Source organism: Temnothorax americanus, unplaced genomic scaffold (assembly GCF_048541705.1).
Source record: "Temnothorax americanus isolate GAGA-0224 unplaced genomic scaffold, ASM4854170v1 Scaffold2, whole genome shotgun sequence".
Classification (NCBI taxonomy): Eukaryota; Metazoa; Arthropoda; class Insecta; order Hymenoptera; family Formicidae; genus Temnothorax; species Temnothorax americanus.
In genome coordinates, this window is record NW_027509338.1 from 9,358,740 (window position 1) to 9,383,062 (window position 24,323).

Genomic DNA, 24,323 nt, shown 5'->3' on the forward strand with positions numbered 1-24,323 from the left:
TTCATCATAAACGCCACTTTATTTTACCTATGTACAGAAACGAAATTCCCTTAATCGCACCTAGACAATGATTGAATACAATAGGATGTAAACGCGTCGAACTTATGTACAAATTAAACGTCGATGAATGCGCGGCGGCGTTTTGTACCCTGACTGAGAACGATACGAGGAGGAATCAGCGCCGCACCGGGGTACCGTGTCCCGTTACGGGTGCGCGAATATTATAAAATAAAAAGGAAAAGAGGTCTCTCTCTCTCTCTCTCTCTCTCTCTCTCTCTCTCTCTCTCTCTCTCGCGCGGAAGTTACAAAAGAGTTCGCGTAAATAAGTAGGTAGACAGATATCTTTAAATACAAGAACACATGGTACTTTCGTCGAACGTGAAGGGCCGAGGTAAGGAGTCGCAGTCGACAATCCCGTAATCTCTCTGGCCTTTCCTTTCCCAATCCCAATCCCGATTCTGATTCTGATTCCGAAACCAAAAGTTCTATGAGCCACGAGAAACGTCTCGAGGTCATCCGACGCGAATCCGATTCAAGCTTCACGCGAGACCGAACGTCGCATCCACAATCCAAGATGATTCTCATGTCTAGAGCAATGTTCCTCGAAAGCGATGTTCCGCGAAACAAACGGCGTTCTGCAAACAACGTTTGTTGTATAGGGTATTTAAATTAAATAAAAATCTTCCGGAATATCTAAATTAATGAATTTCGATTCGCACTCTGCAATTATTTGGTGATATTAAGGAACTTGTTCTTTCCATTCCCTCGTAAGTGTTTCACAGAAAAAGCCGGAATTAATTTCGTCTATGTGAGATGGCGGTTTTAATCGGTTGCTTAATTTAAAACTTAGCGTTAGCGTTGACTCCGGAAAACATTTCAGGAGTGCTATTTTGGGCATATCTACCGATGACTTGCGGCATCGCGATATCTCTTTATTTAACGTCTACATTGATGTATCTACACGATCAAACCCACCATTTAACATAAAGAGGAAAAGAAAACTTCATTACGATATTATGCTACTTGGCATTGATGTAAATGAAAATCTCAATGTCTACCTTGGAATTTTATTCTCGTAATTGACTTGCGACAATAACAATCTCTACTGAAAGTAGTCGAGGATCATTCGTAGGTCTCTATATATGTCGATCGGAGAGTTTTACTCAAGAGAAAAATCTTCAAAATGGAACGCGTAGCCTCATGCGCCCCAAACTGATATAAAAACGTCGATCGTTCGCTTCGTTCGCTTTTATAAATCGGAACCTAGTGAGCTGTACATATATCGCGCAAGCGATGACTTGAAGTCTGAGTCAGAAGAGAGTAAATCTTGTCTTTGATTCACTAGAGAGTTACTCTACCTGAAAACATTGCCATCGATGAACACATTTATAGTTTCATGGATACTCCCGTCGTGCGAGTAATCCAGAAGCGTATTCTTTTATTGTTCTTAAGTTAGAAATTCACGTGTGTCAACGTATTCGCATTTTTCTCTAATAAAGTTAATTGTATAGGCCACACGTCCAAGCAGTCTTGAACTTTCTAGGCAATGTTTTTAGGTCGGAGAATGAATTTTTTTTCGCTTCGAAACGAGAAATATTCCTTCCTTCGATGTTCCGCCTAAAATATTTGATTGACTTCGTGATATAATGACAGGTAAACGGGAGTGTAGGAAGAATGAGTCGGAGTTTAGATTAGAAACTCGCTTTGTTAAATTCGTTCGACCTGCTCTAGTAACATTTGGTCGCCATTAGGCAATTTAGTCTCGTGTTAAATCATCATATTTTCCCTTTTGAGACTACGTGAGTTTTTAACTTTGAATCCGACTCGATCTCTGATCCCATTCATATATATTCATCGCTTTATACTACATACTATATTATACAAAGCTCACCGGTTGTACTCGAACTTACATTTAGAGTCCCTTGTTCGCATTTAGATAACTGTTTACTCGTGTATACAGCGGATTCGCCGGTACAGCGTGAAAAATTATCCCGTGTGTAGATACGCAACGCGAAATATCGAGAAAGTCGAGGATGTACTCGGGTGTGCCTAACGCATAATACAAACATCGAATTCGATCGTTTATAATAATTAATGTACATGGACTTCAGAGACAGATGACCGCAAGTAACCGCATAACGCTTATGAAACAACCTGTGTATATTTCGTATCACATACGTCGCTCAGAATCTGTCAGATTCTATCACAAGGGATTCGCGCTCGCGCGCAAATATATCTGTATTACGCAACAAGGCGAAATGTTTCTTGGACCGATAATGGCAATGTTTCTCGAATCTAGGATTCTATATAGCCGATAGAGACTTTTTTTTAGAGACTAATCACTTGCGTCACATTGCCTCCGAAATTGCCAGCGGAGAATGACCAAAATCGAGACACGCTATTTTACAGAGGATCCCCTCAATTACTTTCGCTGTTTCGGTGCTTCGACCCTGCGAGTTGCCTCTAGACTAGAAAGAGCTTATCTTTATATAATGAGACGTAATATCATCTTATTCAAGGTTTCAACTTTGACCGTTCAACTCGCAGGTTACGACGTTAAACAGCGAGGAAAATAATCCAGGGCATTGTATTCAGGATAGAGACTTTGGTTACTCTCCCCTACGTAAAAGTTCCATCGAGAACGATTACTCTCGTCTCACGTTAGTACGCTCTATCTTCGAAGCTTATTCTAGGCCGTCCCTCGCCGGCGAAAAGAGAAGGACTTAGCATCCTTAGCCGTAGTTAACCGCGCGTCTCCACGAGGCAAGGATCGATTCGATTTTTCAATCCAAGCTAGAGACTGCGCGACTCGAGCTTACGTGAGCGATCTGTGTAAATTCAGCTGCCATTAACACATTGACTGCCAGGATATATATTTCTCAATTTGCAAATCTTTTTGAAGGTAGAATTTTTTGCTGAATATTGCTCTTTTGACAACAGTTCCATTCGACCTTTCGCGCATTCTGATATATAAGACGACAGTTTCGCTTTTCGCCGAGTTTATCCGCTACTCTCTACGGGCACAGCCAATGTGTTAAGAGAAAATCGTTTTGCCCCCCCCTTCTTCTTTTGATTGTGCCAACTCCCCCCTCTCGGCCGGAGGACTCGATCCGGCTGTCGGCGCGAGAAAAGCACTAGGATGATGAGAGAGAGTGATGCCGTCACGCGCGGAATAATGATCCTTCCCCCGAAAGAGAGAGAGTCAGTCTTGTTGAGGATTAATAGATAGCTCTGGTACGACTTGGTCCTGGCACGAGGACCTACTGCCGGACGTAGGTGTGTATAACCGCAGCGGCTTCGACAGCCACGGGTGCAGCGGCACGTCCTCGGCGTACGGCCGCTCGGACGGCTCCTTTCGCAGCAGCGAGCGGATCAGGCACTTGGCGCGCGGGCTCAGGCCCTCCGGCACGGCGAACAGGCCGCGCGAGATCTTGGCGAAGAGGGACGCGTGCTCGGCGTCGTTGAACGGATAACGGCCCACCAGCATCGTGTACAGCAACACGCCCAGCGACCAGATGTCCGCCGCCTTGCCGGAATAGGCGCGTCCGGAGCGCAGCACTTCCGGCGCGACATACGCCGGGCAGCCGCGCCGGTCGGTCAGCTTGTCGTCGTCGTTCTCCACGATCACCGCATCCTCGAGGCTCTCCAGGCGAAGCCGCGTTCTGGAAAGAAGAAATGTCCGATTGGAGAAAAAAAAGTCGAGATTGCGATAACGTGATGATTACACGCGATTTGCCATTGTCTCGAAGATAATCGAGTCGTGTATCCCTATCCGTTTTACCCGTATCCCGCCCCTCTCTCTCTCTATCCATTTAATTTTAATTTATTTCGCTTTTAAGATGTGAAAAGAATCATTCAATATAGCCATGTGGGCGTACACCAGGACGAACGGCCCACCTAGATATCGAGAAGATTAAAGATCCGTGTCTTTCTCTCAAAGGAGCCACGATATAGGGCATTAAACGTTGCAAAAGATTTACGGTCTTTTTTCCTTTCGGCGCGTCGTGTGAAATTCGCTCTCTGCGTGTCTCCGGCACGCGTTACGCCAAGTCCTGCATTTATTATCGACCGGTTACGATCTACTCGCTCCCCGCGCGGTCTAGAAGCCGAGAGGATCGTGCAATCTTTTAATGCGCGCAGTCGGAGAGAGAGAGAGAGAGAGATCCCCGACTTCGCCTTGCGCGCGCGCGTACTTTAAGTGCGCGCCCGAAGGCAAGGTATTTCAATTTAGCAAGAGGACACCGCGATTGAGCCATCGTTCTCTGCAGTCGTCGGCTCAGCGCGGAATAAGGCGCGACGAGAGAAGAAGAAAGGACGAGAGATGGTGAGTGAGAGAAAGAGAGGCCCGCTGCGCTGGCCGCTGCGTTGATCAACCTGCAACGCGGAAGTCGCGCGTGTACGTAATATTCTTGGCTCTTGGGTAACTTCTGAGCTCTCCTTCGACACGAGCACTCGTATTCTCGCCCACGATGCCTTCGGCCGAGAAGGGGGCAGCGCGCTCGGGAAAGCGCCGCGTATTCCAGATCGTATATATACGCCTCCTACAGAAGTACACATTCCTGGTACTTATCGTTCCTTCGAGTCACTTACAGCAGAGATATTTTAGCCCTGACGAATGTATACTTAAGAAACTGGCTGTCCCATTTATCACAAAAATTCATGTTGCGCTCAGTAAAGTAATGTAGTTGAAAGACCGAGTAATCGAGAGAGACAAATCCCATATATACGCTAAATCAAAATTGCACTTCTTGAGAAATTGATTTTGCCTTCGTAAAAGGTATGCATACTAATTTCGTATTAATTTATCACTAATACAATAGTGTATCTCGTAATTAGAAATTTCTCATCGTAAACACATAAATGAGGAAATTTCTAACGAGAGAAACGTCTACTGATTAAAATAATGAGTTTCCTCGCCAAATTAAACAATACAATCCATTATATTCTCAGGCGTGTCAAAGAAATGATTCAGCCGTCAGCGCATCGAGACGCGTCGTCAGCGCGCATTTCGGAAGAGCCACGAGAGACGGAAGCGCGCCTTCGGTGAACGCACGCGTCACGCGAGAGAGTCGTTACACGATCTTGACAATCCGAACGAGTGTCAATGGCCTCTTCTCTCTCTCTCTCTCTCACGACTCACGAGCAAATAAATCGAACGAACGCGATGGCACGCTAGGCCATCCGTGATGAACTAAACACGGCCGCCGCGGAGAGAGATAGATAGCGAGAAAGAAAGAGACAGAGGGGGGCATCGCACAGCTTTCTTCGCAAACTTTCACCCGTTCGCCGGTCGCGCAGCACGATATCGCTCCGCGGGTTCAAGAACCCCTCGGCGCGGCGGATACTATAAACGCTATGTGATTTCTTGGACGGCTCGTGAAATTTTAACAAATGTCAAAAGACCAAAACGTTGGTGCTTTCAAAGCACCGATCTCCCCGGATGTAACTATCTAAACGCGAGGAACTTTCGTTTCTTTGTTGATATTACAATTGCAAAGCTCAATTCTTGGAAGAAGAGAGCCGCTGATATCACGCGAATCATTAATCAACGTCATTAATCAGTTGACTACGCTCGCAGACGCGGCAAATTGATGGTTCCAACGGCGAGGTGGATCGCCTCGAGATTATTTTCGTCCCACGATTAAATTAATCTTCCTGTCGTACAAGAAAAATCCGGATCTAATAAACGGCTGCGTAAAATGCAAATGCCCATCCCGGGCGTAGAGAAATTGCTTTTTGAGTGGTTATTTATTCTGAAGCAGCCATATCTCCTACATTTTAAGTATGGTTTGTAGCTGCAAAGTAGGCATTTAAACTTTTCGTGCGAATACTTGAGTAGATTACACGGATGTGCGCGTGCGAAATTTCCGAATACAGGTCTCGGGTCAATGTCCCGGATTGTTTCAAGAATAGAGAAAGAGAGAGAGAGAGAGAGAAACGAGACACAACGATTTTACTCCGCGGGGATCGTTAACCCTAACGAATGACGATCCCACCGATTGAATTCGGCGCCGAACTGGACCAGCCGTTGCGAAATGTGATGCGTGGCGGAGAGAAATCCGGCCACGAGATCGCGTTGAGATGCTTTTCGCCGCGAGCCAAACGTCGTCGACGACGACGACGACGACCAACGATGACGATAATAACGACGGCGCACGTTTTTGCCGAGACACGCGCGTGATGCATTTAGCAATTACCATAGAGGTCGAACTCTCCATACGCGACGGCGCATCCGGGAAAAGACTGATTTGATCGTCTTAATCCGCCCATTGTCGACCGATGAGGTAAAGAGAAACCCACGCCGGAGCAGATCCGCGAGCGAGACGGAGATCTCGGCGAGCTTTCAGAAAGGTAGAAAGACGCGTTCGAAATCAATTATTGCTAGTAATTTTCTCTCAAAGTCGCAGGATTTGAGGGAAGATTGGCGGATCAATTTACCACGTTGGTTATCAAACTAGAGTTCAACGATTCAAGTTCTTGGATCCTCTTATTTCATAATTATCATTACCAAACTGTTCGTTAGACCCCGAATCCCGCACGTTATTGCAATCCTAAGGGGATTGCGTCCGAGTACTCGAGGAAGGTGCACGGCGAAACTCCTCCCTCGTGGAGAAAGGGAGGAGAAGATGCCACGCGGCCGTCTCGGATGTCGGCCGCCTCGCGTCGCGTCGCGGTGGAACCGAACCGAACCGAGCCGAGCCACGCGTTTCCTAATTATACCGACGTTTCAAAACCCCGCCGCAGCAGCAGCCGATGAACCAATATGCTTTTCTGGCTTGCAACATTCCCCGGACTCTCCTTATTCTTACGTACGCGCCGCGCGCGGGAGCAGCAGAGCTCGCCGCGCGGTAGGAATGCGGATTGGCCAACAACGGACCGACATACGAGTCGATCTCCCGATCGCCGGCGTACACCGTGTGCACGACACACACGCCCGGCTCGGCACGGCCTGACTCCGATCGGCTGTGATGTCGTATCGCGAACAGATAACGCCGCGCGAACGAGCTTCGCAAACACACCCTAAATCACTCGACGCGATCTAATTAAATCCCACAGGGATATAAGTATGTACATATAACGAGAACGGTCACGTTGTTCGTAACTCGTAAAGATTTGCAACTGTTTTAACGCACCTGTTTGGAGTCGAGCTTTACTTTACGCGAATTTAAATTTGGTTTTGCGCACTATTTCGCAAACGGGATCGCTTCGTCTCTCGCTCCTGTTCAGTTTCTGAGAAAATATTTTGGCTTCTACGATTATAAATTAGACATGGTGTTTGCATAAATGAGATTTGAGTTGCAGTATATTTAACTTGAGTGATTGATATCGCTCTAACGAGAGCGATTAATATCAATCAACCAATATTATACTTTCCCTATTCGATACAGAATCACGTGTGTTCTTGAATGAGTTTATTTTAACTGAGTTTTCAGACGATGACGGATGTAGCAAGATGCCAATGTAAAAACCGCGTCTTGAAAGTATACGATACACCTACGTATATACTTTAGAGAAACGCGCTCTCTCTCTCTCTCTCTCCCCCCCTTGTTCGAGCGAGTGCACGACGCCACGCGATCCGCGACGAATTGGTTCATATTCATTTCATTTCCATATTCGCTCGTATTTCTTTCCAGCACCGAGAACGGAGAGGTCACTCGCACGAGAAAATACACACTCACGGCAATCGATTTCCCCTTCACTCGGAAAAGCGAACGCGAACCCTGCGCTATCGCGATACCCTTCGCTTCGATCCGGATGTGTGTCGCTTATCAGCTTTCAATTAATCGTCGCGGGAAAGATGCTCCGACTTTGATTGATTCTTTCCTCGATTATCATCGGCGACAATTTACGCCGATTATCTATCTATATACCGTATAGTATTGCAAAAATATAAGTGACCGGAAATACAATATTAACTGATGAGAACTGAAAGAAAGCTCATATCCTTCATAACGTTTTCTTTTTTTTAAATAAAGCAAAATAGTTGAATTTAGATCTAGTCTACGACAGAGACGTAAATCATCGTTTCTACAAAGGCTTGATAAATCGAAGACTCGATTTCGAAAGCGACTTGGACGAAACTCAAACGCTGGTTAATTCAAAATAGCGTAATTATCTCCAATAAGTGTTTTAGTAATTTTTTATTCATGATCTGAGTTTCCTTTTCATGCGTTAAACAAAAGTTAATAATTCTATAGGTAGGTATTGCTTTACTAGTTGGTTAAGTTAATTTGGAGTTTGGTCGAAGTCACTTTGAAGAATCTAAATACTAAACTGGAAGGTATATTCTCACCTCGCCTCATCGGCGAAAACAAACTTCCGGAGCTTGAGGTCTCTCAGCACGACCCCGTACTCGTGACACGTCGCCACGGCCCTGGCCGCTTGCCGGAAGAGCCGCCTCGCCTCGGGCTCGCGTAGTCTCCTGCGTGCCCTTACGTAGGCGTGCAGGTCACCGTGATGGCCCTCCAAGAGGAGATAGCGCCGGCCTCCAGGTGCCTCCACCACGCCAGCCACGCCGCTCGCCGCGCCGGTGCCCTCCAGACGAAGGTGGGCTTGCAGCAACGCCTCGCAACCTTTGTCGCCCACGGTCAGCGCCTGCAATCCGGAAATGCAAACGGAGTCAGCAACAAAGGCGATTCAAGTGTCGTCGTTAAAAAACGCCGGTTGAAAAATACGCCGGAAATGAAACGTTTCGTTCTCCTAAATGGAATTAATTATCACAATCATCTAATTGATACGATCTTCAGTATTTATCCTGCGTTTAATATTCCTGATAAGCCTTTATTTTTGGAATGGGTATTCAATATTTTTCTGGAGCGCAAAACGACGGATGCTTCTGCCTTTTAACAAGCGTTCTTGATGGAAACTCGATACCGGCTGTATACCGTATTCGATTTCGGTTCGGGTGGAAATAAATTTTATCACTCAACGAGCTTCAATTATTCCAAGCGGATATCCTTGAGAGGACGATGCTCACTTCGCATACTTATAAGTGACGATTATTTAACATACGCGGGTTCTTTACCTAGTCGTACGACGTCGATCAATTTCGAGGTTGAAAATTAAACATATTCGAGGTTAAAATTACACATCCGCCCCAATTCTTTTAATTATTTTAATTAACGGCCAGATTCATATATACCAGATATCGATATCAAGGCAATTCGATGCGGGGGCTATATGAGTCTGGCATAACACTGATTATAATTAATCCTCGATATAACGTAATATAATGGTGCAAATAGAAAACAGATAGAAAATGTAAAGGTTTAACCGACATAGCTATAGATTTGAATGTGCATTATTTGTAATTATAAATAATGCTTTTTATCGACCTATCGGAGCAAAAACTTTCTGAAAACTACATACAACGGACGAAATCGTCGATCACCTTTGAAACTCTGCTCGTCCAGCTGTTCATCTCTCTGGCTCGTGTCGAAACCTGACACCGTTTCGACATTCGAGTCTCATTAGTTTAATAAGAACACCGTGCATTCTTTACGAAATCGACCCGATCGGCCATCGAACGCCGCTTTTGTAATGCTCCCAACTCAGAAAATGCGCCGAAAAACTTGTTCGCGTTTTTTGGTGGGAAAATCGAGAGAATAGACGTATACAGGAAAAATCAGCTCTTTTCGGGTGAACTCAACAAAGTGTTATCTTATATTATTTTATAATTTCCAGCAACTTATCTCAAGTACGATATAAATAATTTATAATGTATATTTTTGTACGTACACTGACAAAGCTAAACTTTAAAACCGAAACGTACGTAATTGTATATGTTATTGTATTTAATTAAGGTTTTTGTATATTATATATTTCTCGCTTTATCATCGGTGTTGGCCCTTATTTGCCTTTAATTTTATTTAATTTAATTAATATATCAAATTAAAATATTATCTCTTCTCTCCCTCTTATTTGCTTCACAGGGAAACTTTTCCGACGCAAATAAAAATGACGATGGGACGCGTTCTCTATTTATGGACGTTCTTATCTCCATCTATATCGAAGAGCTCATGGCTTTGGGGGTCTAGTGCTCGCGACCCTCGCCCCCGTTCTCCGAAATAATTGTGACCCCTATTTTTTTTTCTTCTGAAATCACAATCGCAAAACGCGGACACGCTTGCGAAAGCGTGGCAACGCTCTCGTGTGTAATCGTCAATTAAATTAAACGGCCGCGGCTTTAGAAGCGATTATGAATGACGGACAGCGTGTGGCGATACGCGACGGATGTGCGAGGCGAGAGAGGCGGGCGCGGGGTGACACAGCCTTGTGTTTGTTCGCAACGCCGATGATGTAAGCGGCTCATTGTATAACGCACGGCGATTGTAAAATGTTAATGGAAAACGCGACGGGGAGGAGCGGGTCCACGTGTGCGCGCGTTACGTGACAGCTCCCTTCGAGCGACTTGCCGAAGGAGAGGGGAAAAAAAGAAGAGCGCAAGAATGAAAAGGAGAAACGCTGGAGGAACGTTGAAATCCTTCCGATCGCGAAATTCCGCGATACGGCGCAAGTCGACACGAATAAACATAAAACGCCCCCGCCCCACCCCCCGAAGAACAGGAAACGGCTTGCACGCGCGCGTGTTACGTTTGCGTACCTACTTTGCGCGTTGGCCTATCTATCTAACGAGGTCCGTCCGCCTCCTCCCTGTTATCGACGCGAAACATTGAAATCCAGATACGAAGCCACGATTTCGCGTAACTTCCGGAAGTCATAGCGCGGAGAATCCAATTTGATTGTCGGAGCAACCGATGGGTTTTCTTTATCCCTTGACATCGCCCTTGACTCACAAGCCGGTTTCGCGTCGCGAACGAGCGAGTAAGTATCTTATCGACGCGGGTATCTCGACGGAAATCGTTTTTTTTTCCTCTCCCATCAATTAGGGAAAGAGGTCGTCTAGATAAGGATTAATTGAGTCTTCCTCGAGGAAGTTGTGAGCGTTTCCCAGACGAGCGGGGAGGGCCCCGGCTCGGTTGCGTCGTCGTCGATCTCGCAACGAGCTTCACGGTGGAAGCACTGGAAGCTTCGATCGATCCGAACATTAGCGGACCGTTACGTCCGCGTGCCCTATTATATAACGCCACGGCAGTTGGATGGAAACTCGGCAGCTGCAGTGCGCCGCGGATGCATCCACGTGCGATGGCGCGCCGTCGCCTTTATATGCCGCGCCAGTGCGGCATTATACGGCAAAAAGCTAATTGCCATCGGAATATTGCGAAACCTCGTTATTTATCGCGTTAGCCATTTTTGCTATTATTATATAAGAATGCCGCGTGGAATATCAATTTTTTTTCATCTATATAATATACCTTTTTAATTCCTTCGACGCGTTAACAAAATATCTGAGACAAGCAATCTCCAATATAACGTATAAAAATAAATCTTAAAGTTATACTGCTAGTTCAATAGTATATACCATTGCTAATATTGCTAAGTATTGCTAATGGAAGAAGTTATTGTACAATATTTAAACATTAGGGTATAAGTGGGTAAAGTTATCCCTCCTTATTTTATACTCTTCGCACCAATTCACGCTAATTGTAAGCTGCTGATATTGCAAACTTTTAGTCACAGGTTTGTACTCGTCGTTAAGATTTATAGAAAGCTAGAGCGAACCGCGATCTTCAAGCTATCCATCTTCGAGCTGAGTCGACAAAAATGATAAACCGACTCGCAAGGATCTCGATACTGACCTTGGCGACAAGTTGCTGACCGTTGTGCACGTCGAGGCACCGATAAAGAGCGCTACCCTCGGCCGGACCAAGAAGCAGGAATCGATCCCCCAGTATGGTCGGTCCCCTGTTAAGGTCGGTGGGCATCGACTCGCAGCTTGAGAAGACGCAGCTCGGCGGCACCACCGCGCTGCTCTCGTCGCCGACCGGCTGCTGCTGTTGCTGCGGCGACGGCTGCTGATGGATGACGTCCTGACTACTGTTAGGACCGACCGGGTACTTGCCATTGTTGCTGCGGGTCGGTACTTGCAGTGGATGCCTGGCCACTCTCATGTTGCGCGCCACACACAGACACGCACGCACGCACGCACGCACGCACGCACGCACACGTACACACCCGGTGTGTGTGTGTGTGTGTGTGTGTCACTCGACGCAGCCGTTAATCCCTCCCGCCGGCGCAGCGTTCCGTATCGCGTTCCTGGTCCACGCGATCGTGGGATTACAACAGTTGAGATGCGTTGAACACACACTCGGACTTACAATTAGCACTTGATATTACGAATCGAGTGTCCGACATTTGTACGTACAAAGAGCACGCTGACGGCGGGTTTCGCGAGACGTTTTCGGCTCCTCTAATCTCTAACGCGTTAACTATTAGAAATATCACTTGTGCTTTTGGTGACCCCGCGCAGTGTCGTTTCGCAGTGTTGCGCCGGGTCCTTGGACGGAGAGAGATCTTCGTAAGACGTAAGTTATCAGTCGGTCGCTCTCGAGAGCTGATCCTGTAACACGAAAAAGAGATTATTGTAGCGACGGCCAGTTATCTTAGAACAAAATAGAGTTATAGAAGGAAGCGTAATCCGTGTTACACTTTAGAATAAAAAAAATACGAGGCTATATACAAGTCTATTTCGATATATTTGCCACCATTATATCTTTTATTTAAATCCAAAGCACAAGACCTCGTAATTATCATTGCGTAACAGTCTGGCAATATAATGTACAAACTAATGTAATATTTTGCAATTGGATCGAACGTGATTTTCGTATTGGAGAACCGAAACTGAGGACAAAACGTTTAACGCGGACGCGAATATCCGGATCACGGTAAACCGGCGCGCGCGCCACTTTCACGTTCTCTCCTCTCAGGGGGAACGCTACATCCCTCCAGTTAAAAAAGAAAAGACATCTCCGGTAATTCGCGCAGGTGGCCCTGGCCAAAATAGAAGGAGAGGCATGGCGCACCTACACCACAATATTACGCCTACGCGTCGTCACACACACACACACATACCCACCCGCACGATCTGACGTGACAACTGACAACGACGACACACGACGCACAACAGTTCTGTTCACGGGGAGCCCGTAATATGATTCACGGACAATTTCAAAATACGACACGTTTCGACATTGCCGCGCCTCATGCGCAATTCTCACACGGTGTTAGAGAGGGAGAGAGCCTGTGTAAGGTCAGGGGTATTCGTGCCGGGGTACAGGGACGGCGGCGAGTCTCGCGGCTAGCCCCAAGCTAATTTCCGGTCGTGCGTCCGCGTCACGAACGTCGATCGTTTCGTTCTATCGCGTCACGTAAGCGTAAATATCCGTTTTTTTTCCTTTTAATAGAACGTAGGGACGGATATCGATGACGCGTCGATCGTCCCCCCACGAATTTAGAGAGCGAATGCAAATTTATCTGAAAGTCGCGAGAGAAAGCGTCATGCTATGCGCTCACTTTCCACGTATACGCAAAAATTACGGCTGAAGCGGTCAAAGAAAGTGAAACTCAAATTATCTTCTAATGTTCAGATAAATCGTGGTAAGAGTCCGTGATTCTTCCGATACCCCGGGTGACGTCGACGGCTCTCGGTCTCGGAGGTATCGGACCAGCCGGCACTGGACCGGACGAACGAAAGTAACCGGCGACGAGGGAAATTACGTGACGATTTTATGAATGATCGGATGGCAAGAAAAGAGGCGGCACGCACACGCGTGACCGGCGTGACGCGCCCGGCGGCGACGATAATCGCGTAGACGCGAAACGGCGCGATCACGCTCGCGAAAGGAGGATGTACCCCGTACCCCTCCCCAATCCTCGCCCTCCCCCGAGGAGACGCGGGGTACACGGTCGAATTTATTCGTGACTGCCTGAAATAGTAGCGGGCTGCGATGATCCACACTCGCGGCGCGATGACTCACGCGCGTAATTTTATCGCTAAATGCTCGCCCTCGCACCCCCCTTCTCCCCCGCCGATAAGTGTCGATGGCACGTCATTGATCTCCACGATGTTTACAAAACAATACACTCCCGCCCCGACGCATCGTCGAAATTCGCCGAATCCGGCGCGATGGTCGAGCGCACTTGTTCGCGGATCACACGTGACTTGTCCGCCGAGGGGGTGCAGCGTGTTACCACCCGCCCTCCCCGCTCAAGTTTCGTCGGTCGGATCAAACGCCTAAGTTTGCATTCCGATATCGGAATCCCGTTTCACTGCAACTACGGCAAGCAAACATTATATATAAGTCAGCCTTTATATTCGAACTTTGGAGGCATTCTCCCCTTGTTCGTTCGTCGAGGCACTCGGGATTGTCGAGTTATATCTACAAACGATTGAAAAAAACGAAGGAAAAAACTTCGAAGAAAGTTTTCAGGAGCAGATTCGATTATAACCGCAGGAAACTCCGGTCGTCAGAGCGACATTTGCTTCCAATCGTTGCACGCTGGGTCGACGTGGCCCCTCGATTAGTGCCCCTCTTCGAATTATACATTCCTATCCGCATAACCGTTCGGAATCGCCGATTCAAGATATATGCAAATATCGCGCGGTTGTCCTTGAGGAAGCTCCTCGAAGCGTGCACAACCGGCGTGTCGCGGGCGATTACTTTTCACGCGATTTTGTCGCGCAGCGGAATCGTCTTTCGATTCAACAACAAAAAAAAAAGCCGAATTCGGCGCGTCAAATTACAGGTTCCCCAATCTCAGCCGCGTCAACGACGTCAGAAATGACGAAATCGCACTCCATTTCATGATAGATTTCGAAATATCTGTCCACTCTCTCTTATCGAGATTCTTCAATTAATATAAATAACTGTAAGCTTTGCCGGAGTGTGATTATAGATTTTTATTTTCTGGAAATACGTAGGAGATACGTATTTCCGCTTGATCGCATTAGTTAATTAAAGAAGAAACTAGGATTGCTAAGCGGTCATTGTTCTCGTTCACTTGTGAAGAATTAGAGCGAATTAGTGGCAGCAATTAACGTCTCGACAATAACGAGCGACAAGGTCGAACGCGAAGATCAGCGTTTCTGGAGCAGACTATCAATAAGATTTTTCCACAAAATATTACACCGATCTCGATTGTGCGAGATAAAGATCGATGGAAGATATCGAGATGCGAGAAGCGAAGTAAATTTCGAGCGTAAATTTAGCGAATCCACCGCGTGAAGCGTATAAGTAATTCAAAATTGGGACATTCGTCGAGCGACAATTTCATTACGGCATTTCTCGCTCGGAGAAAAATCCGTGTTTTTACGGTTCGAGAGAGACGGATGTCCGGCATTACAATACCCAAGATTCACACGCTGTTCTCAGCCGATATCGGTTGCCGTAGTTTTTTTTTTATTATTTTATTATTTTTTATTTTTTTTTATTTAACGATCAACCTTGGCGATCGGGCGAGAATAGCTGTCGCAGACAATTTCGATGGAGATATTGCTCAATGCCTGTTTACGTGCCGCGTTTCATATCGTATCGTTTGAAAATCATATGTCACTCGCGCGGCAGATGCCGACTGGCGATAGGTACTCTTTCGCGGCCTCCTCCGTCACGATATCTACGCACTTGCGCAAAAGTCGACAACGCCGACGCAACGACGGCTCTCCTCGCTCCAAAGATCAGGGCTGTCGTGCAGCAACTCGCGATCTCCTTGCCTCCTCCTCTCTTCCTTCTCTCCCTCCCCCCGTTCCTTCATCCCCCCCCCATCTCTTGTCGTCGTCCTCTTCGTCGCGAGCGATACGAAACGAGATGACGAGGTAACGTCGGTTTTATCATCCCGCCGAGGACTGTCGCTCGAGGCGAAAAGCGGCCGCTATCTTCGATCACGTGGATGCCGCGATATTTCGCGAGGTCAGCGCCGTATCGACAGGTGAACGTGCCCGGACTACGATTAAAGGGGCACTCTTCTCCCCCCCCCCCCACCCCTCCTTCCGAGATATCGCGCGATGACCCAAAGGCAGCGACGTCTGGCAACCCCGACCTGGGCCGCGATGTTTCCCTGAATCCGACTATCGGCCGAGTATTTCGAAGAAGCTATAGACGATAATCTTTTGTATCGCGCCCCTTTTAGTGGAGGCGAAATGACGGAGGGGCTGTTAATTATATGTATTACGTAACAATGGTGTCTACTAAAAATTGGGGTTTCAGTTTCAAACCCGAGATAGACGCCGGGATGGACGAAAGAACGCATTTGAAATCCACGCGCGCCAGATCTGGAATCGGCACGTGGCGATCTTGCATCTTGCATCAAACACTGTTAAATTCGTAGTGTTAAATTATACGCAATTTGAGTCGTTTTTAATTGTTCATAGATCGCCACTGCGCTCCAATATGTCGTTAATTTAGCTAAATCAATGAAGTTAAAATAATACCGTTTGTGTTAAAATAATAAATTTCGACATACACATGGTAGTTAAAAGTAACAAACTGTTATTTAAGGTATATTGGTTTAAATTTTTATACTTAAATATTTAACAGCGAGGGAGAGTGAAAGCTATAAAAAATCTCGGGACGGTCGGTAACAAACGATAAAGACTGATACACACGGTGAAAATTACATCATTACACCTCGAAGGAAATGATGTAATCCTTATCGTGTATTAAGATACAAATTCGAATTCGTTATGCATGAATAGAAGTAAGACCGACATACTCGGATTTGCTGAAAAAAAATGTACCCGCAAAAATATTATTAGACCCGAAGAGCCAGTCCAACCGGCAGAAGACATATTTTTATTATTTGTATATCATAATTTTTTCATATACGAAACGAGAGGCCTGTTCGTTTTCGCTGCACTTCTGAACTAGTGTAGGTAACAAGCCCCTGGCAACTTACCGCACTGGTTCAGAAGTGCATCGAAAACGAATAACAGGCCCAAGAGGTGAACTGTCGTCTTGCGGCAGAATTTAAAGGAAAAAAAAAAGAACATTCGATAAAACCGTGTCGCGAGAGAATCGAAGCCAGCTGAGTCGGGAGACGGATCTCGTGATACGATTTAGCTCGGCAGGTGCGCGAACTCCTCGGGGCATTGTCGAGGTCTTCTCCACCCCTCCGTCCCTTCCCCCGCGCGCGTTCTCCCGAATGAAACGCGCGTATCTGACGAAATCGCGAGCTCGGAATTAGTAAAGCGTTGCGTTCGCCGCCGCCGCCGCCGCCGTCGCCGTCGCCGTCGCCATCGCCGTCGCCGCCGCCGCGTGTCGAAACGATATACGCGCGATATACCAGCCGACCCACACAACGGCCGTGCACACGCGCCTCACGTAGCACACATATGTAGCGTACGCGCTATACAGAGACCGTGAGATATCCTTCGGTAAGGTCAAAATGGCGGAGAATTGCACGATTGTCGCGCGCTCGCGCGCGGCGAGGGCGCGATATTGCGGGCACCGTTTGCATCAATAGCGCGCAACCGTACGTGACGCAAGCTCGCGAAATATGTAAATTGCCCAACAGCTTCGCCGCGCGCTCCCGGCTTTACATTGTAAAAGCGACCGCGCGTCGATTTCGGGCCGATCTCCCCCCCCCCGCCCCATGGCGCAGCATCCTCCCGCAGTCCGTCTCGCGAATCGTAGGATTCGTACAGGGTCGGAGAGAAACCGCTGTATCTCTCGGAGCGGAGCTCGACACTTCCGGTTAGGTGTCAAAGATTGAGAAAGATGGATCTTTCGCGTCGGCTGCCGCGCTCCGCTCCCTTTGTCCGGAACAAACAAGATTATTGTTTGCGTATCCGCCGGTGGCTTACGCGAAATGTAAACGCTCGCTGTGATCTCTCTCTCTCTCTCTCTCGCCGGTTTTAGTGCCGCCGCGTCAGATCGTTCATTCAACGTGTAAATACGCTCATTCAGTGCGCGAGACCGAGCGCGCGGCTGGCCTCGGTGGAAATAAACGAGGAGGAAAAGGCCGGGTGCGATAAACGCGAAAGTCTATCGAACATCTTCAGACGCGCCTTTGGAACCTTCGGAAAACCTTCGGCTCCGCCGTTTGACCGTGAAAAACGAGAAATGTGGAAGAGTTTGAGTTTCGAGAGACAGTAGCTCGTTTCGCAATTAGCAGAGCGGTTTCAAATAAAAACGTTACTTAGGAATACGTTCGAATTCCTCGATACGAATTTCTGCAATGTGTTTCTCTAACGACGTCACCGCTCGAGTTCCGGCCTTATCGGGAAGCGATTACGATCCAGATTCGTGGAACTATTATGAAATTCGACGAGAGCGTGCGAGAGAGCCGGCTCGTCACCGACGATCTATCACATTCCGGGACGCAAAAATTCGCAACGCATAATTATCCCAATTCTAATTAATAACGCGCCCTTTCTTCGCGACATCGGTGACAACGGGTTGTTTAACGATAAACAACACTAGCCTCGCGCAATTGCTCCGTTTTAATTACTCCGACTAACGATTGCTTTCTCGAGCGCCGAAAGGTTCGTTCCGTCATTTGACTCTCGGACGCGCGATGGTAGAGCGACGGCAGACGTCGAGCGCGCGTCGGAGAGCGCGGTCGTCCGTGGCGCGGTAGTCCGCGGCGCCGCGCCGCGCCTCGGCGTCGAGAACTCGACACTCGACGCGCGGAAAGAGGATTCAACGAGAGCGGGCGCGGCGACGGGAAGAGACGAGAGGCACTGCACTTTGCACTGGAGCCGCGCGACACGCGCACACGACGGCGTACACGAGCGTACGCGTACGCTCAGTGGAGGGGGGGGGGAAGAGAAGAGAGGGTGCCACTCGCTACTTCCACCTTCCACCTTCCACCCCGGCATCCACGCCGTCCACGGTCGATAGCGCGTTTCCTGCGAGTCAGGGGTAGGTCATACACGCGCTCGGCGCTCGGCGCGGCGACGACCGATCTTCCCCCGCCTCGTCGGGGCGTTTCGGTTAATTTTTTTTCCTTTCCCCGTCGAGATAGAACTTTACCTTCGTGGGTTTCTTTTCCTTCCGTATAGCTGTCGCCGTGCGTCGTTCCTGAATCGGTGGGGTAGGACGATCGGACGTCCGCAGGCGGCACCGCGATCGAGGGCGATCGCTGCGATCGGCCTCGAAGTCTTCTTCTTCTTCTTCTTCTTCTTCTTCCTTTTCTTCTTGGCTCACTTCTCGTCGGCTACTTTCGTCGGTTCGCTGCTTTCGTTTCCGAAACGCGGCCGTTGAGACGTCTCGGCGACGAGCTCTCGGGGACGTAAGAGCGAGAGAGAGAGAGACAAAGAGAGAGCGTGCGCGAGGAGAGAGAGAGAGAGAGAGAGAGACTCGTGGTATCCGCGCAACGGACGGTCCAACGTTTGGGCCGGCCCACCGCTCAGAAACGACGGCGGCAGCAGGACGAGCGAGCACGGACCAACGTTGCCATTGTGCAGCTGACAACTGCGGGCTGCCGAACGAGCGAACGCGAACGTAACCGTGTCCGGGCGCACTACGCTTCGGCGATCTTCGGCCGCGACGGCCGACGATTGGCGGAGGGCGCCGAAGGCACGCGAACGCGCGCGTTCGGCCAACATCGGTCGTTACGCCAGTTACGGCGAGGCCGCGCGCGGAACCCGTTCTTTTCCGTAACGGTATGATTTTTTAACGATTTAACCTCACCCGGTATAATCCGGAGGGATACCGCGTGAGATATCGTGGACATATCGTGGTTCTTTCCTCGATTCGATTGGTCGTGCGGATGATATTGATGTCCGAACGCAAGCATGGTGCGTACGATACATATATTGTGATGCAAGATCTCGCCATTGAACGAGACTTTCCGTTTTTTTTTCCTCTTGGTTTAAAGTTGAGGCAGTTGCAGGCATTTACACACGTGTTACTGATTTTATTTTGAAGTCGTCGGACAATTGAAGCGCTGAAGGTACTAGAAATAGCACGCATTGGAATGTTCCGTTTATTTGTACGTAACAACGTTCCTCATCCCGAGCTCGTCACATCTTTTCAGAGGTCAACGATGTTGCGTCACGTGCCGCCGCCGCCGCCGGCGCCACCGTAACGCGCGTTACGATTGCGCACGCGAGCGATCGCGGGCTCACGGAGAACGGCCGGCCGAAATCGAGAAAGTCGACGGAAGCGACGGATGGACACCCACAATAACATCGAGGTAAGAGAGATATCTTGTGTATCTCAATCCGTATCTCTTTCCGGAGAAGGTGAACGTGCCGACCTGCGCGCGAATTCGGTCGCGAGAGACGCTCCTGACCGCTCCCTTTCCCCTTCCCGCCAATCCGACATGCGTATACGTGGACTCTTCAACTCGCGACACGCGGTCGTATTCTTATCGGAGCTTATCGAATGTCCGGGGCGCCCGAACGTATACAGCGTATACTTATAACGCGGACTTGTGTAGCGAATTCGGTTGCTCGCACTCCGCGCAGGCAGGTTTTCTGCTCACCGACACGTTCGAAAAACTGCTACGCGCGAAGATAAATTAAAAGTTTGATGAAGTATGTTTCGCTAAAAAATACGACAATATTAAACACTGAGAGTATTTTACCGAATAGAATGTATTTTTATAATTATTGCCTGTATTATTGTCATTAGATTATTATACAAAGATTATTATATTTTTTTCATCATTATATTATTATAATTAAATACCTTCACAAAAAATAGTCTTTATACAGGGTGTTTTCTAAGCGATGTCGAAAAGTTAAAGAAAAATACGTAAATAAAACTTTGAAGGCCAATAATTCTACCAGGGAAGCATTTCCGGACTCATTTTCAGGAACTTTTCTCGTTAAAATTCTGTTTAAAAAGAAATCGCTTCCCGGAGTTTTCGACGTCACTTATATAGGAAACACACCTTTATATCAGTGCCGAGAGAATAGCGCGAGCGACCGAATTCGCTGTTATACGCGCGCGTACCGGTAAAGTTATATCTTCTAAAATAATTGTTGGCAAATCCCCGAATTGTCGTGTTTTTCTCATTTTAGGATTTAATGTGTAGGATGACGTAATAATTTTTGTAACATACCGCACACAGCGTTTCGTAACGCGTGATGCAAATAACTCTATGCGACATTAACGATTGTCGTCTCGTTAGTCTCGTATAAAATCGTCGTTTAAAACGCTTATAGATTGTCATTTACGCGAGGGATTTTGTCGCAACTTTGTACACATGTATCATTTACATTTTTTTTAACTTTGTCTATTTTAACGAAAACCGCAAATTATGTATAATTAACGAGCGTTTAGATAGATCCGATTTATTCCGAATATCTGTCTATCTGCCAGAATTTTTTAATGAGGATAGCGTTAAAAATTAACGCGTGCATCCTTCGAACGGGCGAGATCTTTCACGAGAGACTCGTCCGACGCGGTGCAACGCGCCCTTGACCTACCTTAACGTTTCTCGTTGCGCGCGGGTGGCACGCTTTAAACAATTGCGCGTATAAGGGCATGCACGTTCACCCACGTATGACCGTGACGGGTCTCCCACACTGTAGGAAAAAAATATGTAAAGTCGTACGGACGACGAGCGTTACAAAAATCTCATGATTTACGACAACGGAGATGCCCAGGCACTTTTTTACGACACGTTGATTTTTGAACTTTTCGTAATTCTACATAATGTTTTTTGTAATGTAACTTGAATTACTTAGTTTCTCCTAATATCATATATGACGTATATCGTGCAAAAATAGCAAAGATGATCTGCGAAGCGAATAATAAATGAAAAGAATGAAACAACAGATTGCAAAATAGATTTTTATGTTGGTTATGTGCGAATGACGTGTGCCGGAGAGAGCCGTGTAAAACCCTTTTTATAAAATATACTCCAAAACAATATTACGACATGGTTTAAATTTAAATTTAAATAATTAAAAAAAAAATTAATTTAAATTTGAAGAACTCTAGGGTATTCGAATTCGTTTCCCGAATTGGCATTAATACACACGTACGTGTGCTGACACCGCGCCGACTATGTGGATGTGTGTACACGCGCGCTCGCTCTTAAATCGTCGATATATTCCATGTGTACCGTACACACACTTCGGAGCGCACACGGACGCAAAAAACGACTCTCCGGGTATCGCGGACATGTGTACGGCCGCGTTCACGTACGCGATACGAAAGAGAGAGAGAGAGAGAGAGGAAACAAAAAAGGAGACAGATAAGGCCACGATTGCATGGCGCTTGGATCACGTTTGAGTCAGGCCAGGCCTTCGTTTCCAAACGTTCGTTATCCCGCCGCGTTCCTGCCGTCGCCGGATATTGGTCAATCCGGGGCCACCTCTTTTTTTTCTCTCTCTCTTATCCCGCGCACCATTCCGCTTACGTGGACGCTGGTACAGGCGATGATCAGCTGGAGCAGGCGCGATAAAAACCGGGCGATAAAAGAAGGAGGATTGCGGCGATCGACATCATATATGTGCCCCCGTAAATTACACGCGCCGCGCGTGCATGGCTTGTCGCAACGCGACGGCTGATGTCTTGCGAGAGGGATCCGGAAAGTCCGTGCGTGATTCGCGCCCGCGTTATCGCCGCGGCCGCCGCTCTCGCGTTTCGACAGCGCCCCGACACCCTTTGACATATTATCGCGACAATGTTTGCAAACGCGGTACGATTAACAAAAGTGCACGTAGTTGGAAGTAGTACATGCGGCGTTCAATCGAGATATATATCCGCTCCTATCCAGATTCACGCGGAGGAAAATTTATCTCGCGACATTTGTTTTACTTTCGTCCTCTATTATATCGCCGATCGGCAGACGGGAGTGGGCAGTTTATTTACCATTTTGCAAGAGAGATGAGAAATAAAGATATTACTGTCGTTACGCGCGCAATCACTCTTAAATCGTTTATATTTAGTTTTTTTTTTTCCAAGTAAAAATTCATGGCACGCGTTATAATCTTTTATCGCGAGAATCGTGCACCGATCGTCAATTATGATTTTCGTGACGAAGGCTAAATGGATTGATCGACTCTGATAAGGCGTCGTAATACTTGATCCGTTCGATTAGACGATACTGACCTACGACAAAAGTCAAGGAGTTAAGGGAACCGAATTCCCATTGTCTTTTCCAAGTAAGCCGTGAAATGCCTTACAATTCTCCTCCGCGGGAATCCACGTGTACAAATATAACGATTACCTGCCTCGGCACGATATCGTCTGACGTTCGAGACACGGCCGAAATTATCGTCGGGCAACAATCCACCAGAACTGGTTCTGTTTTTTTTTCTTCGAGAGGGATGACGACACCGCGGTATATCCTTTACCGCGCGCGCACGGGACCAGCATATCTAATAAGATTTTTAAATATTCCGCGATCTTTCGATACACTTGCTGTCACTCGCGCGGATATTTCATCATGCGACACGCAATTGACTTGAGTTGCGCCGCCGTCGACGGTTCATTGATTAGCGGCCTGTATTATCGAAATTTATTCGGAAATGTAGTATGCTCTTGGTAAACAACCACGCAATTAACCTCTTCTTTTTTTGCGATTGAACGTGTATTTGTGAATTTATTTCTGCGCAATTTACGAGTCTGCGGCTTGATTGCGCATCGCGATCCCGAAAATGTCTTAAATTTATGAGATCGTTGCTTCTTCCTTACGAGATTATAACGCGTTTGCCTCGTTAACGTGTTCTTGATCAGCTAATTAAATATAGGCAATTAGCAGCTGATTAAATAAATAAAGTTAATTAAGGGACAACGCTTTTAGAACGAGTTTAAACAGCTTAATTTCAAATTCAGCTACGATTAAAAAGATTAATGGGTTAGTGATTACTAGATTTATATAGCAAGATAGTCTCTGTAATTATAATATTTATAATATTAATTATGCCTTCGCGTGTCCCGACGATTTCCGGCGCGCCACAGGCTCTGAATATTCTTCTTAATATAGATCCTCGATCGACGATCGACGTGGGTGTGCGAACACGTTTAAGATTTGACTCCATCAGATGACTCATCCCTTTGTCAACTTTCTTTGTTTCGAATTGTGTGCGTATGTGCCAAAATTTGATAAATAAATAGGTTACCACCGTTCTATATTTGATTGGTTGATTTTAGGCATTAGTGTTAATTATACATGTACCTTCGCTTGATTCCATTTCTGAATATCAAAGAAGCCAGTTTGAATATTAAAACTTTGCTTAAGTTATGCAAATTGTTAGCGCTGCTACGCGCCGCTAAAAATTTTCGGTAATGAGCGATCGATGAGCAAGCGGATGTCATTATCGCTATCACGCGTGCAATACCTCGATTCTCGAGCGATTCGGTCAGCTGTTATTTGCGCGTCATGACTACGAATAAGTTAGTCATCGAGAAATATGCGGAATCCTGTTCGCTGATTGGAAAACAATGGTGGAGACTGGCGAAGGAATGTGGAGATCCCTTCGCCTATCTCGCACGTGTTGCGCCGTTGTTCTCGTACGTGTGTTG

At 47.1% G+C, this 24,323-nt stretch overlaps 2 protein-coding genes and 1 long non-coding RNA gene across 6 annotated transcripts in view; 1 reads left to right on the forward strand and 2 right to left on the reverse strand.

The window, feature by feature from the left end:
- On the reverse strand, nucleotides 1–19,299 carry Trbl (tribbles pseudokinase 2). 3 transcript variants are annotated; one of them, XM_077405450.1, is made up of 4 exons: nucleotides 18,870–19,299; nucleotides 11,700–12,460; nucleotides 8,294–8,595; nucleotides 1–3,662 (listed from the first exon to the last, which is right to left on the reverse strand). In XM_077405450.1, the coding sequence occupies exons 2-4, from the start codon at nucleotides 12,009–12,011 to the stop codon at nucleotides 3,203–3,205; spliced, it is 1,074 nt and encodes a 357-aa protein (XP_077261576.1). In that variant the 5' UTR covers nucleotides 12,012–12,460; nucleotides 18,870–19,299; the 3' UTR covers nucleotides 1–3,202. The 3 variants fall into 3 exon arrangements, with proteins under 3 accessions (XP_077261576.1, XP_077261577.1, XP_077261578.1); XM_077405451.1 differs by lacking the exon at nucleotides 18,870–19,299 and adding an exon at nucleotides 15,522–15,646; XM_077405452.1 differs by lacking the exon at nucleotides 18,870–19,299 and adding an exon at nucleotides 12,977–15,317.
- LOC143897121 (uncharacterized) overlaps nucleotides 1–24,323 on the reverse strand; it is a 109,155-nt gene that overhangs the window by 9,458 nt on the left and 75,374 nt on the right. The window lies entirely within an intron of this gene.
- LOC143897116 (putative RNA methyltransferase CG11342) overlaps nucleotides 16,896–24,323 on the forward strand; it is a 24,288-nt gene continuing 16,860 nt past the window's right edge. The window contains exons 1-2 of one of the 2 annotated variants that reach the window (XM_077405453.1): nucleotides 16,896–17,269; nucleotides 19,767–20,034. In XM_077405453.1, the coding sequence (XP_077261579.1) occupies nucleotides 20,011–20,034 (24 nt within the window). In that variant the 5' untranslated portion in view covers nucleotides 16,896–17,269; nucleotides 19,767–20,010. Of the gene's footprint in view, nucleotides 17,270–18,743; nucleotides 18,759–19,766; nucleotides 20,035–24,323 lie in introns of those variants that run through there. The other variant, XM_077405454.1, reaches the window with a different exon arrangement.